The sequence below is a fragment of the Phalacrocorax aristotelis genome, chromosome 2 (genome assembly GCF_949628215.1).
Source record: "Phalacrocorax aristotelis chromosome 2, bGulAri2.1, whole genome shotgun sequence".
In the NCBI taxonomy this organism is placed as follows: domain Eukaryota; kingdom Metazoa; phylum Chordata; class Aves; order Suliformes; family Phalacrocoracidae; genus Phalacrocorax; species Phalacrocorax aristotelis.
The window spans coordinates 145,140,536-145,166,734 of NC_134277.1; the positions used below are offsets into that span (position 1 = coordinate 145,140,536).

At 41.7% G+C, this 26,199-nt stretch overlaps 1 protein-coding gene across 4 annotated transcripts in view; it reads left to right on the forward strand.

Annotated features, from left to right (window-relative positions):
• GRHL2 (grainyhead like transcription factor 2) overlaps positions 1-26,199 on the forward strand; it is a 70,201-nt gene that overhangs the window by 1,103 nt on the left and 42,899 nt on the right. For 2 of the 4 annotated variants that reach the window (XM_075085523.1, XM_075085525.1), the window contains exons 2-6: positions 12,054-12,243; positions 15,272-15,339; positions 16,915-17,299; positions 20,772-20,824; positions 24,299-24,452. In XM_075085523.1, the coding sequence (XP_074941624.1) occupies positions 12,054-12,243; positions 15,272-15,339; positions 16,915-17,299; positions 20,772-20,824; positions 24,299-24,452 (850 nt within the window). Of the gene's footprint in view, positions 1-12,053; positions 12,244-15,271; positions 15,340-16,914; positions 17,300-20,771; positions 20,825-24,295; positions 24,453-26,199 lie in introns of all 4 variants that reach the window. The other 2 variants (XM_075085522.1, XM_075085524.1) reach the window with 1 other exon arrangement.

The following is a 26,199-nucleotide window of genomic DNA, read 5'->3' on the forward strand; positions in this document are numbered from 1 at the left end:
TGCTGTGTGGCGCCCAGTTGGCGCCTTGCTCCGCTCCAGCGTGCCCATTCCTTCAACGCTTCGTGCCGATCGGCACAAAACCAGGGGGGTTGTTATTTACCCCCTTACCCCGCCCGCCCGGGTACGGCCGATGTCCGTATGCCCGCCATGGCGGTTCGGCGTGAGGGCCGGGGCCTGGCGGGGAGCGCGGCGGCCTGCTGCCGTGAGGCGCCGAGCAGCCGCCGTGAGGCGGCCCGGCGGGAAGGCCGTTTTATCTGCTACGTTTATTAGTGTTTCTGCAGGAGAGTAACGGGGCGAGGGCGGGAGGTGGCAGAGGCTGAACAGCTTTGTTGGCAGTTTTGTTTTACTGGTGCGGCAGGACCGTCCCAGCCGTGAGCGTGATCTCGGCGACGCTCGGTGCTGCCCACGCAAGTCGTTGCTGGGCTCCCCGCGAACCTTTGTGGCTCAGGAGGTAGAGAGGAGGGGCCTGGTGTTGGAGACGTCGGCCTGAGGGAAGCTTGGTGACAGCCTGCCTGTCAAGGAGTGAAGGAAAGATTACCCGACAAAAGAAAACAGCAGGGTTGGCTGTCCTGATAGGGAAGAGACGGGGCCTTTTGAGGAGAAAGATTTTAAAAATAATTTTAGTCCTAGCCTAGTGATTTTGTGATTCTGTGATTTTCAGACGTCAGCTGGCATTGGGATAGTGCGAAGGTGGTTACTGATGTGAAATTAAACCGATTGTGGTAGGAGTTGGGAGTTCGTCCAGTGGAGATGGGAACTAATGCCTTAGGTGGCCAGATAAGGGCAGTAAATGATTTAAGTGCAAGGAAGGGAGTAAGGACAGAGCCCTGAGGGCTGCCGGTGGGGCAGGGAGGAGCAGCTGAAGGAGCAGTCATTGAGTTGGGAGGGGAACCACATTAACTGCGAAGGAGCCCAGAGCTGACAAGAAGCAGTGATTGAGGGCACCCCAAAGCAATGGGCAGTTCCAGAACTGCACGTTACTCCCTGGCCGAGCCTGGTTGCCAGTAGTTTCGGCAAAGGGTCAGAAACTAGGCTGAGGCGCATCAAGTGCAGGTAACGGGAGTGGAATATGGGGGTGGGAGAAGGAGTGACTTTGTACCACAGCTTTGAAACTAAGAAACTGTGCAGTGGAAACCTAACTCATGTAAGATTACAGAAACTAAGGCAAAAGTGGTTCGCCTCTGGGTCTAGGATGCTACTAAGCTACAGGACTATCCTTCCTTTCCATCAGTAACAGAATGGCATAAGTGTAAACTACCGAGACTGGAGCATTAATGCCCTTCATGCCCTGCTCTGTGTAGTGCTGCTGCTGTTACCACTGTGAGGAACGTAAGAGCACTGCAGAGCACGTACCCTCAAGTAACAGCACTTCCCCCGTGGCAGTATGCCTGTGATCTGGTTCTGTTTAAGGTGTTTAGAAAATTCATAGGTGGTAGGTAAGAGTTTGAAAAGGAAATAAGTAAAGAAATCCCCTGGGCTCTCTGTACACAAGTGTAACGTGAGAAGAAGACAAATAAATGTATTTTCTGAAAAGATGATCAGGTGGAATGAGATATTAGACTGGGGGGGCGGGAGTTTGCATGGGAAGGGTGTGGGGGTTTTGTGTGTGTGGTTTTTTTTTTTTAGGCACTAATTATATACAATTAAAACCTAATCCAGAGAGTACAACGTTATTCTCCTCCACATGGCCGTTCTTTTACTTAAAAACACATCTTCCCTACAGGCATGACTGGAGAGGGAAGCTCATTATTTTGAGGTCAGTTAGTTTGTCAGTGTCAATGGACATGTTTTTGTGGGATTTGTGCTGGTAAATTGCTGATGCAGAGGAGTAGGCAGCTGAGGGGATATGGAGAGCATGGGAAAATATGTTCCTATCTCATTCTTCAGTGGGATTTGCTGGGTTTTCTGGAGAGGTGGTACATTGTGCTGCACAACGGCTGCAGTGTTCCTCTTTGGGGGGAGGAGCCAGGGCAGGGGTGCTGTAGTGCTACCTGCACCATCAGCTTTAAGGGAGGAAGGTGGACAGTCAGGTGAAAATGCTAAAGAACAAGTCGTTTGATTCTAATGCTAAGTGAGGAGCTTGGAAGGGGAGATTATCCTTAAGACAGTGTGCATATCTCCCTGTCTTCCTCTTTAGTCTTTCTGCCTAAGCTGGGTCTTGCCTGCTTGCTTCCATCAGTCTCCTATCAGTCAGAAGAGATAAGGCATGATTTCACATGCATTTTTCAGAGGCGGTACCAACTTAAGCAGGCTGTGGCCACTTGTTCCTGCCTCCATTCCACCTTCTCAGCTGTGTCAGTAGAACTGTGCAGCTCGAGAACTGGCTCAGTTGAGCATTGGGTTGAGAGCAGCATGTTCTCCTCTTGGAGGTTATTTTTAACATCCATTTTTCGTTGGTCTGGGTTCTTCATATGTGGAGGGGGAGCAAGTAAATGGCAGGTGTTAAAGAGAACTGCTCAAACTAGAACCTCTGCAGAAGGCAACGTGTGTCCCTGCCTCCAGATGATCATTTTGGATGTCCAAGAAGCTGCTGCTGTTACCATCCAATTCCCAGAGCCATCACGAGGGGGGACCCTGGGGATTGAATGGATGCTGGGGGGACATAGAGCAGGGAGGAGGGAGCATCCCATTTGCAGGATGTAAAAACGATTCCAGGGTTCACTTCTGCATTTATATGTTGGAAAGTTGTTGTTACTGTAACATATAGAAAAAATTGACCACCACAGAACTCCAGATTAATGGCTGTAGTGCATTAGTGAAGCTAATCAGTGATCTTAATACTTGTGAGAGTTAACATGGTTTTGAAGATTGCCAGTACTCCTGTGAATGAGGAGCAGCAATTGTATAACCACTTGGGATCTGCGAAATGCCACAGTTGTGTCCCCACTGCTTCTGGTGGTGTGTAAAATCGTGAGTCCCACCTAGGCTGGGACTGCAGTTGCACGAAGAGCAGGCTTGGTAGCAGGCCCAAGTGCGCTGGCCGCTGTGGCTCTCTTGCTAGCTGGCCAGCTGCATGACTGCCTGTCAGTCAGGCTGGTCAGGCTCCCAACACCCCCAGTATGTGCAAGAGCTACTTGGGACACCAGGTAGACAGGGCTGGGGCATGCTCAGACTGACCACATTAAGGAGGACCTGGGGCAGCCTGGGTCTGCAGCTGAGCATGTGCTTGTAGGTAAATAACCAAGGGGAGAGCGAGCCTGGAGGTGGGAATGGGTTCAGACCTGCTCCCGTGTGTCAGTGGAGACATGTTCGCATCCAGCTTGCTACTTGGTAGTGTCTGTGGCAGAAGTTGATCTTGGACTCTTCACAGAGTAATTTTGCCCTGGTTTCCTATTTCTTCCTCAGTGTGTAAATGTAGATGCTGCCTTTGTAATATTTAACTTAAGCATCTATAACAACAAAAGGCATTTATGGTTTACAATGCAGTTCTGTGAGTTGTTCTTAATTTTTCTTTGAGGGTCAAACGTGTTTCCCACCAGCAGATGTTGAGTGGCAATTAGATCACAAACTACTCATTTTTTTTTCTCCGCTGCTGAGTGTCTGAATAAGGCATCCATTAAGATGAATTTTCCAAAGTGTTACTTATCCAGGAATGACTGGAGAAACAGAAATTAGAGGTGTTTAGTGTTTGCACTTTTCAAATGCCAGACATGCTGTTGAGGATGTTCCCTAGAAAACCATCTCTGTGCAAGGAATGTGGAAAGTCAGTGTGCAGAACCTCATAGAACTTGGAACCATAAGCTTAACTGAGAGGAGTAAGAGTATCAAATCGTTATGTCTCGCTGCAACACTGCTGTCTCTCTGGTGCTGAAGTCTGAGACCAGACTGAAGATCAAAGAGGAACAGGAGGGAGAGGATTTTCCCAGGTCACTTACTTGATCTTAACAATCATATAATCCTTCCCCTGTGGAAGGGTCAGCAGGGACATCATCATTCTCATTCTGGTGGGGACATCTGAAGGGGAAATGATATTATACCGTTTGACACTGGTTGTCAAGTATTTTCACAAATATTAATCCAGTGCAGACTGTTGATGATTTCCTTAAATATTTTTTCCCATGATTATGGAGCAGCCAATTAAGCTGCCCTTTTTTGTGTACGCACGCACACACACACACACCCCCCCCCCCCAGCCCCCCCACACACCCCCGCCCCCCCCCCCCCCCCAAATAACAATTTCAAATGCTGGTCTAGGAATTCATCCTGGGATGAATCTTCATTAGCTTTTTAATCAGTGATTATGACAGTAGTAGCTAATTAAAAGAAGATAACTAATTAGTTCAGACATCCTGGCATACCAGGACACTGTCCTATTCTTTGGTAGTACTAACTTCATAAAGAAGAAAACTGTTGCTTATGAAATATTTAACTAATGAAACCATATTAAGTGCATGTGAACTGTGAAGTCAAATATTGCAACATACCTGTAGCTTGAGAATATGTCTCCAACCCTGAAGTTTATGTATATCTGTAGATGTGTTAATTTTCCTAGTAGTGGGAGATAATGGCATATTCCATAAATCTGTATTTTAGTAGTTCTGTAAAGTATATTTTTGGTTTTATGTGCTTTTTCTAAATATTTGTGGGAAATCTTGACTCCTAGGATTGCTCAGTTGTTGAATTCATGTTTTCCTTCTGACTGTGTAGAAGATTTCATATTCTGAAACAACAGCAAGCAGTGCTATCAGTGCAAAAACTATTCCATTCCCATTAACTCCGTGGAAGCAATGAATGAACAAGGGCCACAGGGTCAAGGGTCAGGTTAAACTGCAGCAGGTCTGGGAAGCCTTGTCATGGCCTGTTTTTAATTTTAAAGCCTACTGCTGGCTGCTTCAAGTCAGCTAGAACAACCTTGGGTGCTATGTGCGCTGGAAGTACACTTCTTAGCAAAACAGAGCGTGGCCTGATCCGAAGCTGCTACGTAATTCTAGTTCTGACCAACTCTGTTAGATACTGCAGTAAAGTTGTGAGCTCCCAGAGTATCCTCATTTTTTGAGAGGTCGGTGTGTTGTGTTTTTTTTTTTTTTTAATAAATATGCTGAAACCTGCTTTTTTTGAGACTGGTTTTTGCTTGGTTTAAAAAAGAAAAAAGGCAACAGTCTACTTAGTGCACTGCTAATAAAAAAAGATTGTCTGGTAGAAATAATACTTCATTAAAAGTGAAGCAAACAAAGTCTGCAAAATCATAGGTATAAAAAGTCTGTCTCAAGGTGAGTAATTGCCTACTTGAACTAGTCCTCAGCAGGCATTTGCTTTATGTGTTTAATCCTTGTGTTGGATTTCTTTTTCGTACTTCCACTTTGACATACTTAGTGATCTTTTTGTCAATGTTAATGAATCACCTATTTGTATTAATCTTTTTAATCACTATTACATGCTCAAGTTATTTTGGTTCTGAGAAGAAAAAAAAAAAACTTCTAGTAGGCATTTAATTGAACTAGTCTGTTCTGCCATTCGCTGTTTCTGTTCTCAGTGTATTATTTTACTTCCTCTCGGAGTGTTTTGTAAAGGTAAAATAATTTCTTTTAATCATTTAACATGTTTAATCTTGTTCAGATTTGTCTTGCGCTCAAAAAGAATAAAAGAATAATTGTCCCAAAATTGCGAGAGTCCCAAACCTGCATTTGTTACTAGGCAAAATTACTCAGCCGCTTTAATGGGAGTTTTTTCCTTGGTATGGACTGCTGGCTGGGCCAGAGGGCGTCTTACCTTCTGGTTTCCTGGTGGTCTACATGCTTTGATTTTCCTTCATGCTCAAGTCATTTGTATATTTATATGCTCACTGGATTGGGCTAAGTGCATTTTGGAGACCTGTTCATGCTTCTGGGAACGATTTGATTGTCGACTATGAAAGACAAAATACCAAGACACATGGGCCATAATTTTCCTGTTCGTTAAACATTTATGCTCCTTTGTAGTTTTAACGGAACACTATTATCTAATTGAAACAACAGTGTTGCTGACTTTTTAATTATACTTTTGGCAATAAATCCTAAGCAGGCTAAACTCTTTATTTTTAAACTAAATAAATCAAAACTTGAAGTGAGTCACCCATGTGTGGGGTTTTTTGGTTTTGTGTGTGTGTTGTTTGGTTTCTTTTTTTTTTAAAATTTGATGTCTAGGCAAATAGGCAAAGCAGTATGCTGAGGGTAGTAAATTTGGGCTAACCTTAGAATCTTTAAACCGAATGGTTTCAAGCACTAGGGATTAGCTTTGATTTATACTTCTTTGTATAATGAGCACAGACAAAAGTTTATGATATGGAATCTAAAGTTTGTTAACTTACCATGCATCTGTGGGATCTGTCCTTCGCTGCCTTTTAAATAGTCACAGTAGTTAAGTTTGTGCATGTGAATTCATATGTAAGTGCATTATTTGTAAGACACATTGTATGTAAATCTGTTCTAAATCTGTTTTACAGTAGCCTTATGGCTGAACTGCGAGTTGTGTGTGTAAATTTAGAAAGGGCTTTTTAGAGCTCCTGAAATGCTTGTAAATGATCACGCTGCCCTCCTTAGCTATGTCAAAACTGAAGCAGGAGCTTCAGCTCTTTTTCCAGCTCTTGGATATGGCTGGAGTGTGCTACTATGCATTTTGTCATACCAAATGAAACACGGCCGTTTTTGAAGTTCCCTATTCCTTACTTTGCATTGGAGGAAAGACTAAGCAGGCAGGTGTTCTTCCCATAGCACACTGAGTCAGAGCATACTTCAGGCAGGTCTCTGATCTGGACAATTAAGGGATCAGAAACCCAGGATGCAACCATGGTGTGTGTTGTGTGTCTGCATGCAACATAAAAAGTAGTCCCTTTGGCCGGCATCTTGTTTTACGCTTTGTATTTCTCACAGGGTTTCCCAATTGCAGACAGTTGCCCCATGTACTTTCTTATCATCCAACAAAAAAGCTTATGATAAATATCCTATGGCCTTGATGTGCTGGGCTGGGAGCCAGGATTACTTGAGTCTGTCTTGCCTTTTCCAGTCATTTGGTGTTAAATTTCAGTGAGCTTTACAACAGCTGTATGGACCAAAGCCTCCTGTCTCCTCTCCTGAAGGGAGAGTTTGCAAAGGATGCTGTGCAGATGTGCTTGGCGCTCCTGTCTCACAGGCATAAGAATAGGCAGGCTCAGGCCTGGGCTGAAACCTGGGAACAGGGATTCCTCCCATTCTGCTGCTTCACACACATTGCTTGCTGTGTTCCCATCTGGCACATGGCCTTTGCAGGTAGGGGGAAGTCATAACGCATTGTCAGGGGGCAAAGAAGTCTGCAGGGATATGCATGGAGCACCTTAATTCTTACAGCCTACGTTGGGTGTTTTTTTAAGTTTGTTGAAAGATCAGATGTAATCTCCAAAAAGGCAATTAAAAAAAACCTCAGGAAATACTTGGGCTGGGTACCCACCTTTGCAGTTTAGCAGTCTATTTTCTGTTTCAGGGGTGAATTTCCTGGGCAAAGCAAAAGTTGGGGGGCAGGCAGGATGAGACTTTCTTCCCCACTAGCACCAACTGGATCAGGACATAATGCTGAGTGTATGATGGAGGAGAGTAGGACGCAGCTGTACTTGGTGCAGCATGGCTGCATCAGTCTGATTTATCTTCAATAGCAAGTTTAGCAAAGAGGTTGAGGGCTGCATGAACTTTGCAAATTCAACAGAAAGCTATTGAGTATCAAAATTGGCTGAGAGAGACTGGCAGGCAGGACATCTTGTTTCTGAATAAAAAGCAAGCTCTGATCACGAAGCTGTGGCCTTTCACCATTGTTCATGAATGTGTTAATGGGCATTTCTGATTCTGTGTAAGCTAATTCACAATTTAGCTGGGTGAGAATTTGCCTGTAGTAAGATTTTGTAGTCCCAAGTGCTGGCTGTTGAAAGTTCATTATCTCTGATCTGAAGAAGAGCTTGAAAGGCCAGCCCTTTCCATTCAGCAAATTTATTGACATTAAATACGATGTCCCTCTCCAATTTAGGTTGTTGTACTACAGTAACTGAAACAAAGTGAGCGCAGTTTTGGGCATCTCTATTTATACACTACATTTGTGTAGGGTTTTATAAAATTGCATAATCCTAATTTTAAATAAATTCAAAAATATTAGTTTACCGGATGCAGAAATCACCATGACTGGTAGAAATCTGGAAAACTTAAAATATATCTTTTCTTACGAGGAAAGCACACGAATCATGTAAGATGATACAAACTAGAAATCTCTACTAAAGGGCGGGGGGGGAGATTTTTGCAAAATAAAGCCCATCTGGAGTTTCTAGTCTAGACATAAACGCTCAAGTCTCGGAGCAATCTAGCTCATAAACTAGACCATTCCTCAGAAAATACCTTTCACCCTCGCACACCTATAAATTAAGGTAAAAAACCACCTACTACTGTTTAACATAAAACAACTTGAAACATTTTGCATTTATTAGAAGCTCAGTTGATAGCTTGAAAGGAAACATGTACTTTTTCTTTAGGCACAAAGTATGCTCAACTGTTAAGCCGTATCTCCATGGTAAAATAATGGCGTGCTTTCAGCTTGCACAGGCACGTCCCTGGTGGCTGTGTTTTGGTTATCACACATCCTGACTGCCACATAGAGGGGCGGTGGGCTAGCCCGAGTAAGGAATGGGCATGGTCAGGGTTGGGCTTGTTCTCTGCTCCTTCGCAGGCTGTTTTAGAAGGTGTGCCTGGGGCTACAGCGGATATTTGCTGATCTTGCTGGCTGGGTTGAATGGGAGTCTTCCACTTGCAATCTTGGCCCATCTTCGTTCCTTAAGAGAGTGGTTCTCCTTGAATGCGGTCACTGATGGATTCGCAGCTTTTGATAAGATTTGTAGATGTGTTGCTAATTGCAGGCTCCAACTGAGGCTTTTCTCACAGGTGGGGCGTTCAGAGCAGCTCTCTCCAGTGGGAATGCTTTTATGTTTCTCCTAGGTGTCACCCTTTGTCTTCCCCGTGCTCCATGTGCCTCCAGAGTCTCTCCTTCAAGCAGCTGCCTGCTGTCATCGGTTACACAGCTGGAACAGCTCGGGGTGCCCAGGCATGGAAGGGTGCCTGATGGCACCAGGGGAGCGTACCTGTGCAGAGCCTCGATCAGGCAGTTGGGGTTTCTTGATGTATATTAAAATATAAAGTACTTATCTCCTCTGGTTATGGGGGACTTTGCTATCCCTCTGTCACATTTGGCTGAAATTGTCTAGGAGGTTCAGCAGTCACGGAAAAGGGCATGTGTGTGCACACACAAGTCTCATTCCATAAGAGAAACCCTCCCATCCGAACGACCATAATTAATAGAGAAGTTTTCTTAAAGTGAGTGCATTTTTTTGGCTGGCTGCTTTGTATATAATCTTTGAAATGAGTGACTATGTTAAATCATGATAATTAGGTCTGACCATTAACCTCCCACAGAGCTGATTGCAGGGACGGGGGTGATGAGGAAGTTTTTTATTTTCTTAGTGCCATTCTTCCAGTCTGTTTGCAGAGTAAACACAACGAGTGTGTCGGCTGATTATGCTGCAGACCATCTCTCCAGCCAGAGGAGACGGATACTTAGTTTTTAAACGTGAAAACCTGGATTTTAGAGAAAATGTGCACTGGGGAGATCTTTGGGAGGCTCTAGGTCTATGCACCTGTGCCTTTTCCAGCCATCCCAACTGTTTACTTACTGAGTGGCTGTTCCTACAGCATTTATCCCCTTTCCTTTAGCTTCTTCCCAGCTCAATCGTTTACAACACCTCTGAGGGACAGGGCTCTCTTCATTGCTTTAAGATTGTCTTGACTAAATTAGAGCAGCAGAGATTGACTCCTCCCTTCCAGCATATCTGCAGACAAACAGCCCAACTCTTAAAAGGTGTGTTTTTAAAGGGTATCTCGCAGTCTGCCTGTAGTGGTCATAAATCAGTTATGGTTATCACATGGCTATGAGCGCTCCGAGTAACAAAAGGCAGTTATTGATTGTAAGGGAAGATTGCTACAGGAAGGAGAGCGAGTGGTATTTTGTGCATTGCAATGGGCAGCCACCCATGCGGTGAAACAGCCCGGGTTTAGCTGAAGGGGAGCTTTGTTGAGGAAAGGAGAATCCTTGCCTGGAATAATTGCCTCTGAGCCAGGGAGAATTGGCTACTCCAGAGTGGGAACAGGCCCTCAGCTACCTCTGGCACAAACAGCGGGGCTGTTGCAGATCTGATTTGAGTCCCTAACAATAAGGTATTGAAAAGGCAAGCAGACCTAGCAGTTCTCTCTGTCTTTCCTTGGCCTCCTAATTTATGCTTCAGCTTTGCTTCTTGAAACAAACCTGTGACAACAAAAATGTGCATGTGGTAACAAGAAGGACAAAAATCTTTAGAAGAGACAGCAAAAGGCCAGGCAGAGAAAAAGGCACATGGAAAAGAAAGGAAGCTTCTAAAAATTCAGATATTTTAGATGAAAGGAAACTGTAATCAGACCTGTAATTGTTGGCTGTATGTTGTGATATAAAGCTACGAAATGCTCTCTTCCCCACCCAGAGCTCATAAAACTGCTCTGTGTACCAGGTGGATTATTTTTTCATTAAATAAAGAAATTTGTAAACAGTGCTCTGTACCATAGAGATTATAATCTCCCCCTCCCCACCCCCCCTCCCTAAACACCGGAGCACGTACTCTGCAGGTTGTGCGCAGGCAGGAGCGGAGCCCCGGGCAAAGCCCCAACCTGCTGGTCACTGCAGCTCGGGGGCTGCAGGCAAGACACGCTCCCGGCGTCCGAGAGCGTTTACCACGTGTTCAGTTGTTCTTTATCAAATCCGATTTCTGAAATCAAGTAAAAGGCTCAGTTGCGCGGTGTTTGAATGCAGCTCTCAGTGCAACAGAGGCAGTTGGTTGGGTTAGGTCTGTGGAGCTGACGCTGCACGTAGGGGAGAGCAAAAAGAGGAGACTGAATAATGAACAGGTTTTCTGTAGAAGGTAGCAAGAAATGTTTTATGAAGGTCACTGGGAATAACTGCTACTTTTGCCAGTTAAGTCAGTATATTCAGTTATTCCACCATCTTTGCAGCTTTCAAATTTGTAGGTGTGATGTGTTAAAAGTTTCACTGTGATCCTTGTAACCTGAGCCACAATTCTTGTCAGCGCTCTTGCAACATGCAATAAGTAGCACACCCCTCTCTCCACTATTTCCGTGCCTAATCTGTTTGCCTACTATCTTGTGTAATAGGAATGTTACTTTTTTTCTTTTTCCCCTAGCTCTTTTATCCCTGAGTTTATTGAACATTTTACAAATTCAGGTACTATTAGCTTCATTTATGTTTCCATTATACTGGAAATTTCAGCCGTAGCTGTGGTGCACAGCCTCTCCCATGATATACGCAGGCACCGGTCAGTTTGTACCACTTTCAGGCTGGTGGAAACTGCTCCCACTTACTAATGGTCTCGTGTGTACTGCCATGGGTCTGTAACTAGATGTGGTGAGTGATAAAATGGGAACTGAGACCAAATATGTTGACTACTTCTGCTCCATCCACTGGACCCATTGCTCATGTCCTGTTACAGAAAATCTCTCTGAAATGGAAGACAAATTGCATTTCAAAAGCAGAGAATACCTCAGTCATAAGGTGTACCCTTATTAAATACTGTTATTAAATACTGAACTGTACTCAGTTTAGGTGAACACTAGATTAGTATTAGATACTTTTTCCTTTTTTTGTTCATGTCGTATTATAACTGATTTCAGTTAAATGTATTTTTTCCCTAATCAAATGTACATTTAGCAAAAACATTGGGGAAAAATGTTCTTATATTGTTGATTCCTTTTTTTCCAAATAGTTTAAAAATATTTTGATAGCTCTGTCTGTATATTAGTAAAAATACATTTGAATTATTATCACAAGATCAGCACACATTTAGATTTTTTTAGTTAAGTACTGAAGATGCCTAATACTGATAAATATTTATGTCACCAAGTTTAATACAGACATGCTTGCATGACGTAATCATATCACTTTCATTGAGCTATGTGATGTTCTTTAACATGCCTTGTGAATAAAGTAATCCCTTCTGGATCACCATTTTATTCTTCCTGTCTATGCAGTAACAAGCGACTTGTGGCCTTAGTGCCAAATGACACTTCATTCAACACCAGACGAGCCTACACCAGCGAAGATGAAGCCTGGAAGTCGTATTTGGAGAATCCCCTAACAGCAGCTACCAAGGCTATGATGAGCATAAATGGTGATGAGGACAGTGCTGCTGCTCTTGGCCTGTTGTATGACTATTATAAAGTAGGTAACTGCATCATTATCCCTCCCTGCTGCACTAGCAGTGGACCGCTCTAAGAGGCATCAAAAGAGCCAGTTTTCAAAGACAGAAGTCACTGCATCTGGTTTTCTCTCTGACACTTGCATCAAATACCCTTTCTGTTTTAGGGGAAGCCTGTCTGAGGCTGTTTTGATGTGTTTAGTTCTGGAGAGAAAAAACAAAATCAGTATTCCCATATTAGATTTGCAACCGTGATTTCTTTATGAGCATAGCGTTCTTCCTTTTCCCTTGCAAGAGGATAGGATGAATAAGCCCCCTTTTTATTTGTGCCTGGACACTTGCAGTATCCTTTAAAAAGTGGAAAAGAGGAGGCCTTGTCCATCTGTAGGTTTGGCTACTTTTCTGTTTCATTCCACACATGTTTTAGTTTGCACTTTAACTGGAGTATCTCTCATCTGACAGTTTCCCATGTTATTTTTATTTGCATAATGATTGTAGTAGGCTGTATACAAACATACAGTGAGGTCTAGCCCTTGCACTGGAGGTTTGCAGTCTAAATAGAAAGGTGGAGGACAGAAATGGAGCTGGACACAGAGACAGAGATCCAAGTCCATTTACTGAAGGAAGCACTGACACAGGTTCAGTTTATGTCAGGTTTTCTAAGCCCAGGACTTTACCTACCATTTTGATACTACCTTTCTTTTTTGTATATTTCATAGTGTTTAAGTAGAGCTATGTTTGAGACTTCTGCTGAAATCAGAGTCGAGTCCTACAGGGTACATCTCTGTGTAATGCAGAGATTTCATTCTGAAGCCCAGGCTGACCCCTTTGTACTCTGCAGACGGAATCAGTGTTGCCTACCAAGCACTGAAGTATGAAATTGTTCATTTCACTTAAACTATCTCAGTATTCCTGAAGCCACCTATGCCTGCATTGGACAGATGATCTTCCATGAAAGCCAGCAGAACAATGCCAGCTCCCCTTGTAATTAATGAAGAAGTACTGGGAATGGAAACTTAGAATGAAAGCCCTTTGCTTTTATTATATATTAGTATAAACGCTTTTAGAGAATGGGTTTCTCTTTTTAGTCTGTACTTTGATCATTAAATGACCGTTCAGGAAAAGGTGTTGTAGGCAAGTTGCCATATACTAATCTTATGGTTAAATATTGTTTTTATTTCTTTACTGATTATATTTCAAGAGATGTTCTTTGCTTTTTGTGTTGTTGTCAGCAGAGAAAAGCTTTTACCAATAAGAAGAAAGGTCCTTTTCGCTACTTGATAGAGTCACCACAGTGCTGGAGTCTGTGAAGTTAATGCAGATTTATAAAATTGAGGATGTGTATGAGCAACTGGAGTGTTGGCTTCTGCCTTAATAATACCTTTGTAAATAGCAGTTCATGAATCTGCTGGATTTTTAAAACAAAAACAGAGAACAGCCCTTTTCCTTCTCAAAACTATGTTCTAAGAGACATATCTGTGCCTTGTTCTAGGCAGTTGCAAAAGACTTGGTGTTAAGATGGAATAAGCTGAATTAATCCCAAAGCCATTTCCAGGATTCAATTGTAACTATTTCTGTCTTAAACTGGGAGAAAAGGATCACTCTTGTTGATGCTCTCAAAAAGGAACTTAAAAGCTAACTTAAGCCTCTGTGCTGTAATGTGGAAGTGTAGAGGAGGAGTTCCAGTGCACAAGGCTCTCTTGAATTGCCCTTATTTATCATCTGGCTCATTTGTTCTGACATGCTGGGTAATTTTTTTGAAGTACTTTTTCCAGTCAATAGGAATTATTTGAACTTAACTGTTTGTTTTTTTTTCCTTCTCCTTTTTCTTGTAGTGATATTTACCTAAACATAAACCCTCCTTCAGGGATAAATATATGATCTTAACAGGGGAATCCATATGTGCAAACTGTGGCTTGGATTCCACTTCTAAAATTTATGAAAGAGTTTTTTTAACCTACAGGTTGCTTAATAGGGAGAGAGGATGTCCTTAAGAGAAGGAAAGGCTCTGGGTAGTGCTCTCTGACTCTGCTGCTGTCTTGCAGATATAGCTGATGTTAACCTTGGCTACTATAGTGCACTGTAGTATTGTTTTTTGTCTAAATTCAGATATTTTCCTGATAATTTTGTTAAAGTTTTTAAAGATAAAAGGCACAGCTTTAGTCCATTCCTAGGTCTCTTTTTGCTTTTTAATCCTGAGTTAACTGCTGTGATGGAGTGGATATACCTCCGTTTGTAAAAGACAGATTAGAATTTTTAGCTCCCAAACTGCTGGTTCAGCAAGAAAAAAAAATATGGTCATGGCAGCAACCTTGCCCTTGGTGATTTCATATCTATGCTGGTGTCAGGAAACCAGTACATGGGAAGACAGATATTTTAAGTCACTTTTGGTGTCAGTTTTTAATCTATTGAGGGGCCAGAATTGACTGGATTTTTACTTCTCATGGCTGTTAATGCACTCAGCAAAGCAGAAGTTGGTGTTCTCTGATGACATCCCCAACCTATCCCTGTGCTGTAGAAGGGAGGGATCCACAAAATTCCCCTAGGTACAAGTCCTGCACCCTCCAGACCACTGTGTAACAGGAGTACTTAGCTGGTGCTTGAGGTTTCATTGAAACCCCTTTTTCCTCTGAGCTAACAGGGTCTCCTTGCACTGCTCATCAAAGCAACATGTCTTCTTTCTCATCTTTTGTTATTCAGTGAAAAGTGTGTGTGTTTGGGAATATAAGCTTTGATTTTGAGATAGTTTGACCTAGCTTGATATTCTAAAGATACATAGGACATACAGAAGAGTGCTTTGCTCCAGATTTGTGTGTCCAAGAACTAGGAAAAAAACCCAATCCCTCCGTTTTTACCCTTTGGAAATTATCTTTCTGTTCACAGTCAACCTTGCAAAGAAAAACAGCTCTGGCATCTGTGAACTAGACACACACGTAAGACTGATACGGTTACATTTTTTTAGTTGTTGCAGTCTGAACAACTAGAGCAGTCTGAAGCTGCAAATACCTGACAGTTGCATTTACCTGACCCCATGCCTGGTGTTGTTCTCAGGTTCCCAGAGATAAAAGGCTGTTGTCTGTTAACAAAGTGAATGATAATCAAGAAGACCAAGATAAAAGGTACAGTATTATTCAAAATCATACACCCAGGTACTAGCAGTGTTGATCAGTTGTGAACTGAAGTAACTAGGATAGCCTGAGGGTTTATGGTTTTCTTCCAAGGGATAAAAGAATGAAGACTGTTTTGGGAAGCAAACCTTACTCCTTTTTACTTTTAATTTATTCAAAAAATTGAACAGCATTGTTAAACATGCAATTTGCAAAGTAGCAAAAAGTGTCATGATTTGTTTGTGTTTTGTTGTTTTGTTGCTGCTGAGATTAGTAAAATCAGATTATATTGACAGCTGGCTATTGGCTGCTTTTCTTTCAATTTCTTCTTCTAGAGCAAAAAGTGAGTAGTTTGGCCTCAATAACCTGATCTATACTGTTTTATTTAACAAAACTTAGGGTCTGCCCAGAAGGAGAAAAAGTAACTCTTAAAATAATCCGCTCAAAACTGTTTTTCTCACTCCTCTCAGATTTCAGCCCTCCTCTGTAGGCTAAAAGTGACTTGAAGAGTCAGAGGAAGATGATTCTTGCCTTTATTAAGACTTGTGGATGAGACAGTGTATATTTATGAAGAAAGAACTGAATTTTTACATATAGGAAGGTATCTTTATGTAAAATTATAGTGGAGAGAAGCTACACAAGGTTTATTTCAATGTAGCTAATTTGGGACAGCCTTAGATGGTCTCCACTAGCTGTGTAAGCTGAAAGTTTAAATAGCTAGTAGTATAAATTCAGTGTTCCAAAACAGAATATTAAATCTGTTTTGAGGGAAAGTTTTTCTAATGCAAACGCCAGAGAAATTCCTAAGTTGAGCGTGATTGACGAAACTGGCCTTTGGTGGAAAGCCAAGAGAGGAACTGTAATGTCAGAACGTATCTCCTAGGCTGAAAACAAAGCAGTGTGTTACACCTACTAAAAGTTTTATGAGTTAACAATTTTATGTCAGTGCAACTACTATCAGCAATCAGGTTGCTTTCAACAGCAACCGCGGGCAGACGTGGGAATGCTGCTGGAGGTTACCTTGTGGCTGCTATAGTTACTGATCTACTCTGATACAATGGGATTCCTGGGCTTGCTCTTTCAGAAGAGCATTTGTACCAGAGTTACTCAAACAGTAGTGGCCTGTCAACAGCGGTAAGAGTATGCATCAGCGTATGAATTTTGCTGTTGATATTCTGCCTACTTCACATGCAAATTATGTACTGTGAGTAATCCCTACCTCATCTTACTCTTTATACTTATTTTGCTCCTAAAAGCGGTTGCACTGGTGGATTGATTTTGCACCCAAATTATAAGCCAAGGCAAAAGCAACCCCAGACACTCAGAATTTATTGTGACAAGTCATACTGATCAAATCATACCGGTAGAATAAAATGTATTATCTTTTCCTAGCTGTTAAAGAGCTCTGGACCTCTCTGCTTGCCTCACAATGTCTTTTGCCTAGAATTTGTTAATGTACTACTTCTGATGGCAGTGGCTGGTCAGAGTTGAAAGATCTCCTTACCTGCCATCTAAGAACATTAAGCTGTTTAAAGAGATTTACTCTGTCAGGATAGTTCATAACAGTTTTTGGGTTTTGTCTCACAGAAATTGTCTTAATGCCACGGAAGCTCAGAGTAATTTAAGTGGGGGAGAGAACCGCGTGCAAGTACTGAAGACGGTGCCAGTTAACCTTTCCTTGAACCAAGATCCTTTGGAGTCGTCCAAAAGGGAATACAACACAAATGTGTCTGGGAGCTCGACACCCATCACAGGGACTGGAGTGACTGTGGTTAAAGCAGAGGAGTTCACCCCTGTTTTTATGACCCCACAAGCACACTATGCAAGAGGAGAAAATGAAGAGCACCGAGGGGTTATCTTTGAACCATACGAAGTGTCTAACATTGCTCCTCACACAAATTATCTCAAAGATGACCAGCGCAGTACTCCTGACAGTACATACAGCGACACCTTCAAAGATGGAGGAACAGAAGTAAGTTTTTCACCTCAAATTAGCATCTAAGAACTCAATAAAAAAGCTGTAAACAAGATAAGGAGATTTGAGCTTGTAAACAAGATAAAGAGATTTGAGCTGTCCACAAGAGCCATTAGAACAGTGGTGCTTGTTTCAACAAATTCATCTCTGCTCCTTGCTGTGTTCCTGTCAGTCTGTGTTCTGATTACAGGGGAGCATCATGAGGCATTTCAAACAGTTTAAAGTTGTTTATTGGAAACTGTGAGAATAATAGATACTGATCTTTTGTCTTCTGGGATATTGCATCAAGTAGAGAGGACAGTTACCATTCTGAAAGAATATCTGTTTTCCATTAACAAGATCTGCCTTCAGACCTACTCATAACAGTAAGAAATAGCAGCCACTTTGTGACTGGGAAATTCTTAATGTTCTTCTGAAAGTGCAAATGAGCAGTGCCAGCCTCTGCTGATAGATAAACCCAAGTAACTTATTCAGATGCTGTCTGCTGCACTAAGTGCTACCCTGCAACGTGGGCAAATGAGAAAAAGTAGTAGAATTAGGTGACTAGAGGGGAATGGAGAAGTTAACAGGCAGGGAAAGACTCTGGTGCATGCATATGTAGGGAGTGAGAAGAACAGAGACAAGGAGCTACGTTGTAAGTATTTTACAGTTACGCTGAGCCGAAGTAATTATACGGTCAGCTTTAAGATGGCGAGCACCCTCTGGCAGCTTTTGCCTGCTGCAGAATAATGCAAACAAGCCAGAAATTTAGAAAGGGAAAAATTATTTAAAGCTGACAGTACCTCTGCAAATAATTAGAGATATTAGGTGGTAATACTCTCCTCAGATTTTTCTCCTCCAACTCTATGAAATTGTAAATGTTACAAAAGTACAAGGCAAGCTATATTAAGGCTGAGTTACTCTGACTGAATATATAAGAAATTTACTGTGTGTCTGTATATGCATATTATAGAAAAGTAAATTGTCTCCATACAAGCACGATAGATCAGGACGTTTGGAGGTGAAACCCATTTTCAGATATAGAACACATTTAGGTCAACTAAATGAATAATTAATGAAGCTTGCTATTATAAAATCAGTAAGATCAAACCTTGGATTAGAAACACGGCTCTGCATTATCAAATCGCATCTTTTCAGCTGTTTTTTGTTGTTACTGGTAAAAAGCTGTGCAAGTCCAGTGGTACCATACCCATGGCTTTCCCTGGAGTGCTGTAGCTGAGTGATTCCATTGCATTGGTTTGTTCTGGGATGCTCTGCTTAGAGCTACCCAAACCGCCAGCCTGTGCTGTGCAAAGTTGTTTAACTTGGGGGTAAAAGGGAATTTACATCTATACGTATGCTTTGCATCCCGAACTCTATGTTATGGTAACTTTTGTTACAATGGAAATAATTTGAGTCCCAAACTCCATATTATGGTGATTTTTTTACAATGGTAATATTTTGTTAAATATTTTTTTTAATGATTGGTTAATCCGACAAGGCATGATACTCATTATCTAGGCTTTCTCTGCAGTTTGTGGAGGAAGAGGCAGTTCAAATCTGATTGCCAAAAGTGGGTGGAATGGTTTGCCAGGTGCACTCACTCCTCTCCATCTTTACCACCCCTATTAACAGTACAGGTAGACTGAACAACTAACTTTAACTAGGTCCCCATCTGTAGCTGTTAGGTGAGGTGTGTGCCACTGTTAGTGGCCTTCCAGCCCCAAATGCGCACATGCTTGTAGCATGGGAGCAGGAAGAGCTTTCCCACCCTGCTGCAGCCTTGCTCAACACTTAGCCTGTCCCTTCATTTTTTCTCAACTACCCAAATCCAGGGATGTGCTTCACCCATGCGGCGCTCTAGCAGCTTCTCCAGCCACGTGCTGTTGTGTAGGGACAGCTGTATGAAGTAGGTGTGGGGATAGCATAATGTAAAATGTCAAAACATAACAAAAGATAAACTTGTGCTAAATTAGTGTTTACAGTAGGAATAGAGTTGTTCTTACTAATCTTTCTATTCACTTGGTGGGAAAGGCTGGGTTTGGCTGCAGTTGGTTTGCTCAGATATCTGTTCAATTTTTAAACACATTATGAATATGTATTTAGAAATTGTTTCAAAACGTTTATTGAGTGACTTAGTTCTGTTATACTGAAGGAGTGCTGAGTTTTTATAGAACCCTGTGGTAGTAGACACTTAGGTCAATCACTTGCTATGTCCTTCAAATACAATTCTAACAATTATATAAATATACCTTTCTCATCTCTTTCATATTCTCATTTAGCTGTGATTAATTTATTAATCCTTTATAGTATAGACAAAATTTTTGAGGATAGGTGAGTAAATTGAATGTTTTTGACAATGTCAACCTCTAGCCTTCATATAAATTATGACTAGCATGTTAATATGGGACCATCTTTATTGTAATACTCCTCAGATGTTATATTTGTTAGAGTATTTAGCTTATCTATTCTACTGCTCAAGAACCCTTGACTTTTGATCTTCAGGAAATGTTCCTAACCAGTACATAATACCTTTGCACTTAACTAGTATCTGACTGGATATTTGTTGTGGCACAGTTGTGAAGAAGGTGAAATTAAAAACTGTTTTCAAAATTGCCTGACTTGATGCTTTTAGAAACAAAACAGCTTTTCATTGCTAACTGGTGATCACAAGATAAATCCTGGAGATTAAATGTAATGATCCATCAGTGAATCAGAGACACATCAGCAAAAACATGTTTCAGGCAAAAGGCAAGCCAAGATGAAGCATTAAGGCTTACATAGTAGAGTACGAACAGGCTCGTTTGCTTGGGAAGACAGAGTAGAAATCTGTGCTTAGTCTGTGAAAAAAGATTTCATTTTTTCAGAATTCTACCTCTTCATGTAATTTGTTTTTTATAGATGTGTTTTCATTGTTTAAAGAATGACTGTAGGTCTCCTTCCATCTGGTAAAGTGTGCATTTTGCTCACACAGAATCTTATACTGAAGGTAGAATACTTTCTTAGCCTGTGTCGCCACTCCTATTCAAAATAGACAGTAGAGCAATCTAAATTTTTGTCAGCATTTCATTATAGGGCTTAAGGTCAGCTGACCACACACGTGTTTTTAATTAAAGCAAAACAAAACCGAAAGTGAAGTCTCTAGGACTATGATTTCCTATGAAAACCTACTTATCTTTGAGATGGGGTACATTTTTATGCACTTGTTTTAGAATATATTAATGCGTAGGCAAGGAGTATAAGGCAGAAGATATTTTTCAGCTACATTCCTGTAGCAGTTAGGTTATGAAAAACTCTAAAAGCTCGACATAAATGAATTTTCTTTGTCAGTTCTAGTGTAAAGACCATGTAGGGTCCACTCCAGTTTTAGGGATTTTGAGTTTTAAATGGTTTCTTTTGAGGGGTCCTTAAATAAACAGACTTCTACTTTAGTTGGTATTTGCTTTTTGATTGTATCAAACTATATTTAATTGTTGTTTTTATTTTTCAGAAGTATCGCAGTGTGTCAGTGGGGGCTGAAGAATATATTTATGAACAAACAAGGTATGGTGTAAGCTTTGAAATGTGTTCACTGGCATCACGTAGGAATGTACTGGGGAGAGGCTGCCTGTGTCCATTTCCCACCCTCCCTTTCATCACCCTGGGGCACCTGCAGGGCTCCTTTGATGCTGCCCAGCAGCACTCTCCCCTTCTTCTCCTGTGTGTGTTAGCTTTCAAATCTGACCAGTTCGTATAGTCATCTATTATCTTCCCCCGGCATTGTTTTAAGTTAGTAACTCCTCTGAAGCCCCGGGCGATATGTGAGATTAGAAGCGTTAAAGAGTGGTCCCCAAGGTAACAGGACACAGCTTTGACAGCCAGGTCATGGAAAGTCTTCCCCAACTTTCAGGACGGCAGGATGCACAAGTCAGATGTCCAGGATGGCTGAACTGGCTTCAGCAACCTTATGGAATTCCCATCTTTATTTTTCCTTTCTGTTTTTTTCTAGTTACTCCTAGCAGGTTTTCTGGAAAACCCTCTGTCTTTTTACACTGCTTGTTGTGGTACTTCATGTTTACTTATAAAATAATATAAATGAAGTATCTATTACAAAAAAATGTTAAAAACGCTAAGAATTCCCGAAAGTTTTAAAAAAAAGTTTAAAAAACTGTTGTTTGAAAGAAATAGTGTCCTCCCTGCTGAGCACAGAAAAATGCGTGCATAGAACGGGTAAACACTGCAGAGTCACTTAACTAATAAAGATGGTGATCAGTAAAATTTATAAGCTGATGCTTCATTTCATGCTTGTGAATACTTCTGTTTATATCTGAGAGATTACTCTCACTTTAGAAGCAGGAACATGCCTACATAATTTTCCTGGAGGAGGCATATGACTGCTTCTGTAGTGGAGGTTTCTTACAGCTTGATCTTTCTTCTGAGGTATATTAAAACAACCATTAAGTGCAGCAAACTCAGGACAGTCATTGATTAGGCAGTACATATGAGAGAGGTATTTAGCAAAGACTGCTCACTTACTACACTGGATATTTATAAAATTGAATCCTGAAGCATTGACGTTGGTAATATTTCTCAGACATTAAGTCTTTCATGCTATGGTCTGGGTCCATGTCAGAACAAAACTTCAAAATGCACATTAAGAAAAATGAAATATGTCTTTCCTGGGAGTTATGTGGAAGTGATAGGTGCTCAGAAATGAAAGTTTCAGATTGAAAAAAAGTAGTGGTGAATATGAAACTGATTGAAAGCCTGATCTTTTAATGATCTTCTATTATACACGGGGCTTTAGTTAAGACTCATGGTGAGATTCAGAATAGTATTATCATTGGAGTGACTTCAGTGAGGTTTAAGGGTGATAGTAATCCTCCTGCACACTTTGTTTGCCAGCTGGGAACATGAAGAAAATTCCCACATGGTACCACACAGAAACTGCGAAGTTGGCCAGGTGCAGTGTGTCTGGGATTTACATTTTTTGATGTCTTTCTGAAACATACAGAATGCCAGGAAACAGAAGGCCAGACCATGGCAGACTGTAGGCAGCTCTGTTAAGACACTGTGCGAAGACGCTTTGGTTCATCCTAAGCCCTTCTCAGCCACATTCTCGTTAGGCCCTCTGTCTGATGGGAGGTTTTGAGGTGCATCTCCCAGGCCACTCCATGTGCTTTGGTGAGCATCATGCAGCGGTCTTGCAGCGCGCAACCTGCAGTCCCTTTGTATGACACTAAATCAGAGGATGTGCCCCCACTGGTAATGGGCGGTCAATCCGCAGGACAAGCATATGCAGCGGGGTGGATGCTGGGTCCGCAGCACCAGTGGTTCTGTTCTTCCAGTCTGCTCAGACGGGGCTGTTCCACTTGCCAGTGTCGACAGTCCTCTTGCACACAGGACAGAGGGACTGCGGCAGTGCACACCACGGTGGGCAGCAGCGGAGGGGACCACAGTCCCCTTCGTGCTGCCTTCCCACTGTGCTTGAGAGCCTTCATGTCGGCAGCAACTGCATTGTTGGGAAGTGCTGATGCTGCATCAGTGAGTTGGATGGGTGTAGGTTAATGTTTGCTTTTTACCTTAGTTTTGTTTTGTTTTGTAACTTTTAAGCAACTAGCAAAATGACTGGATTTCCATTTATAAGCTAAGAAACACTTAGAAATTGTCTTTATTTGATTGAATGATTGATACTAAACTGAATAATTGATACTAAACTGTCTGAAACTTCTTCCTTTGGATGGAAAAATAGTGGATCAGGTTATTTTTGTTTCTTCTGCCTTCTCTTCAAGTGGGGATTTAAATGTTATTATTAATACATTTTAGTGATTCTTTTTCTATTGGGTAGTTAAAAAAGTTTTTGTCTTCCCCATATTTCCGTATTGCTATGGCAGTGTTATCATATCTCAGAGTATTTGCTATTTGCTTGACCTAGAAAGTTAAGGATACACTGTTGTTTTGGACAAACATATTCGTCCTTTTGGTTCTACTCCAGCACTGCTTAAATACTTTGCTGAAATAGGACCTTTGTGAAAATGCTTCCCCCCATCTCCAATTTGTGAGGACATCCTGCAAGTGACTCCTTGCATTAAGCTTCCTGTGGTGACCAAATGCAGTTTGAAGAGAAGATTTATTCTGCAAGGTTAACATTGTTTTTCGTTTAAGAGAATGTGAGGAGCTGCAGGCATCGTTTTTATTGGATTATTGTTCAAGCCTGTTACTGGAGGAGGTGGCTGGAAGAGGTTTTGTGAGAATCATGTTCAGCTACCAGTTCGCAGTTAATGGAGCTTTAACTTTTCATTGTTTGAGAACTGCTTTGAAGGTGGAAAGTTCTGTGAAGGAAGATCTTTTCTAAAATCTGACTGCCAACACAAGAGTGAATTCTCTTTTTCCTCTACGATTCTTCTTTTTCTAAGGGAGGTTACTTGATTGCAGATGCAACTAAATGTAGGTACTTTGTTCTTTCTGATTACTTTTGAAAAGACGGCTTGTAAAAACCTTGATTGCACGTTGTCTTTAAACAAGTGAGTCTACTGTCCCTTCTGGTTGTATTCCTTCTCTGCCCTGTGCTGAAAGTAGCACTTGGACTTTCCACCCTCTGTGTTGGTCTTTTGCAACAAGTTTTATTTTGGTGGGGTTTTTTGTTAATTTTTCTGTCACACTTCTAAGTTTAAATGTCTGTGCAGGTAGCTGATTTCCTGCAAATCATACTGAATTCCCTTCTGATATATGACCCTCTCACTGTGGGGTGTGTAGCCTTGTACTTCATGATGGTTCTTTTCAGAGAAGGTAAAGATACACTCTTTGCTCCAAGAGACTTACAGTCCAGATCATTTTACGCTTGATTGCCAGATGTGATGAACTTGAAAAAAGAAAATTGCATATTTAAATACCTGTGTGACCTTTTCCTGGAATTTTATTATTAGCTTCTTATGCCTTGCTTATACAATGCATGAAATACTTATAAAATGGGGAAAAAGAGAAAAGGAGAAAGTGATATTGATTTTGTTGGTGTTTCTCTCCCTGTCTTTTCAGCAGCACTTTTCAGTATACACTGGAAGCTACCAAATCTCTGCGTCAAAAGCAAGGGGAGGGGCCCATGACCTACTTGAACAAAGGACAGTTCTATGCCATCACCCTGAGCGAGACGGGTGACAACAAATGTTTCCGGCATCCTATCAGCAAAGTCAGGGTATAGTCCAATTTCTTTTTTACATGCCAGTGGACCTCTGCAGATTGTGGTTGGTTGGGTTTTGTTTTTTTTTCTTGTGGGAGAGGACAGAGCAAGCTTATTCTGATGCCCAGGACAAAGGTGGGAGAGTAATATTGATGATGGTCTCAAATATTTTTTCCAAGTGTAATCTTATGAGTTAATTATATACGTATCTGCCTCACTTTATGGTTTGGCAGAATGGTAATTGTACAGATGTTGCACTTGACACTGGTGAATGTACCATTGCCATGATTAAACAAAAAAATCAGAGAACTGCTACATCAACTCTGTAAGTCCATCTTTACTCAGTTGTGCGCTTCAGCAGCTGCTTTCCATTGCATTTCAGATAAAATGTGAAGAATTGAAGCCATCCTTTGTGACATAAACTTTAAACGATTTACATTGTATAAGTGTGAGCTTTCACTTGATACTGACCCAGAAGTATGACAAAATGGATGGTTTGCATCTTAGATTCCACAGGTAGAACTGGAGCTTGGGTATTCAGCAACATCTGCCTGGTGAACAGGCCTCCTGATTTCCCTGGTAATGTTTTTGAGTAAGCAAATCCTAACCCAGCAACCTTAGAATGAACAATGAGCCTCAGAGTTGCTGCCCTGCAAATTCCACCCTGAAGCTGGAAGGGCTGCATATGTATGAGGCTGCAAAAGTGTTTTCATCCAAATAAATGAGCTAATATAAAAATGTGACTTTAGTCAAAGGAACCACTGAAAGTCAATGTGAGCAGTGAAGCGGACAGCAAGCCGTATGTTTCTGTCATACACGAAGTGTAGAGAGACTCTTCCGAAAAAGAGGCAATGATTTGTAAACCTGAATAGCAGTTAATTTTTAGCCTGGTTTCCTAAGGACATGAGGCTGATGATGGTCTTTCATTGTTGGCTGAAGCGGATATAAGACTTCTCTGCTGCTGAAAAGTCTCTCTCCCTGCCAGCCACCTATTCCTTCCCCTTTGTGCCATCTCCAGCACTTGTACAGCTGAAATAGGAGTCTTGAGCTCACTGGTCTGGCTGAAAACCAGTCCCTATAAGTGTCGTTTACTGCAGAGCCGCATGAGTTTTGAAGCTGTGGCAGCAGAAGGGCAGAAATTGTAAAGGAGAGCTGAGACCATTTCTTTTGGAGGACGTACAGTTTACAGAGGATTGTGAAACCACATGCAACTTTCACGATCATGTTCTGTTTGCCAGGCCCCCAGCCAAGTGACTGTTGAATTTCTTGCCAATTCCATCCAAACCTGACAGAGGGGCAAGAGGTTTTGAAGGTATTAAATCTCTACAAGTTCCCTGTAAGTGGCTCATAGAGAAAAAAGATTAATGCTCTCCTTGGTGGAAAAGCTACAGTCTGCGCTGCCAGTTCTGGTTAGTGCATCAGCTGGCCAGCCAGCACATACCTGATGGCCAGCCAATATGCATACGCGTAACTCAGGACTCATCCACGGTATATACTGCCCTGTGCCCACGCAGTAGCTAGACATGGAAGACGCAGTGATGACGTTCGGCTTTTATAGGTGGAACAGAGAAGGTCACAGAGCACATGAAGGGTTACGGTGGTGACTGTGTGGAGGGATATAGATCATGAATCAATGGTGATCTAGCTCCTCAGCTTATGAAACAGCTTGATGGTATTTTTTATGAGCTTGGTGACTCAGTATTAAAGGAAGAATGGGAACAAAAGAGGATATTTAAAAGTGAATGTTTTTGTTCTCTGTGAT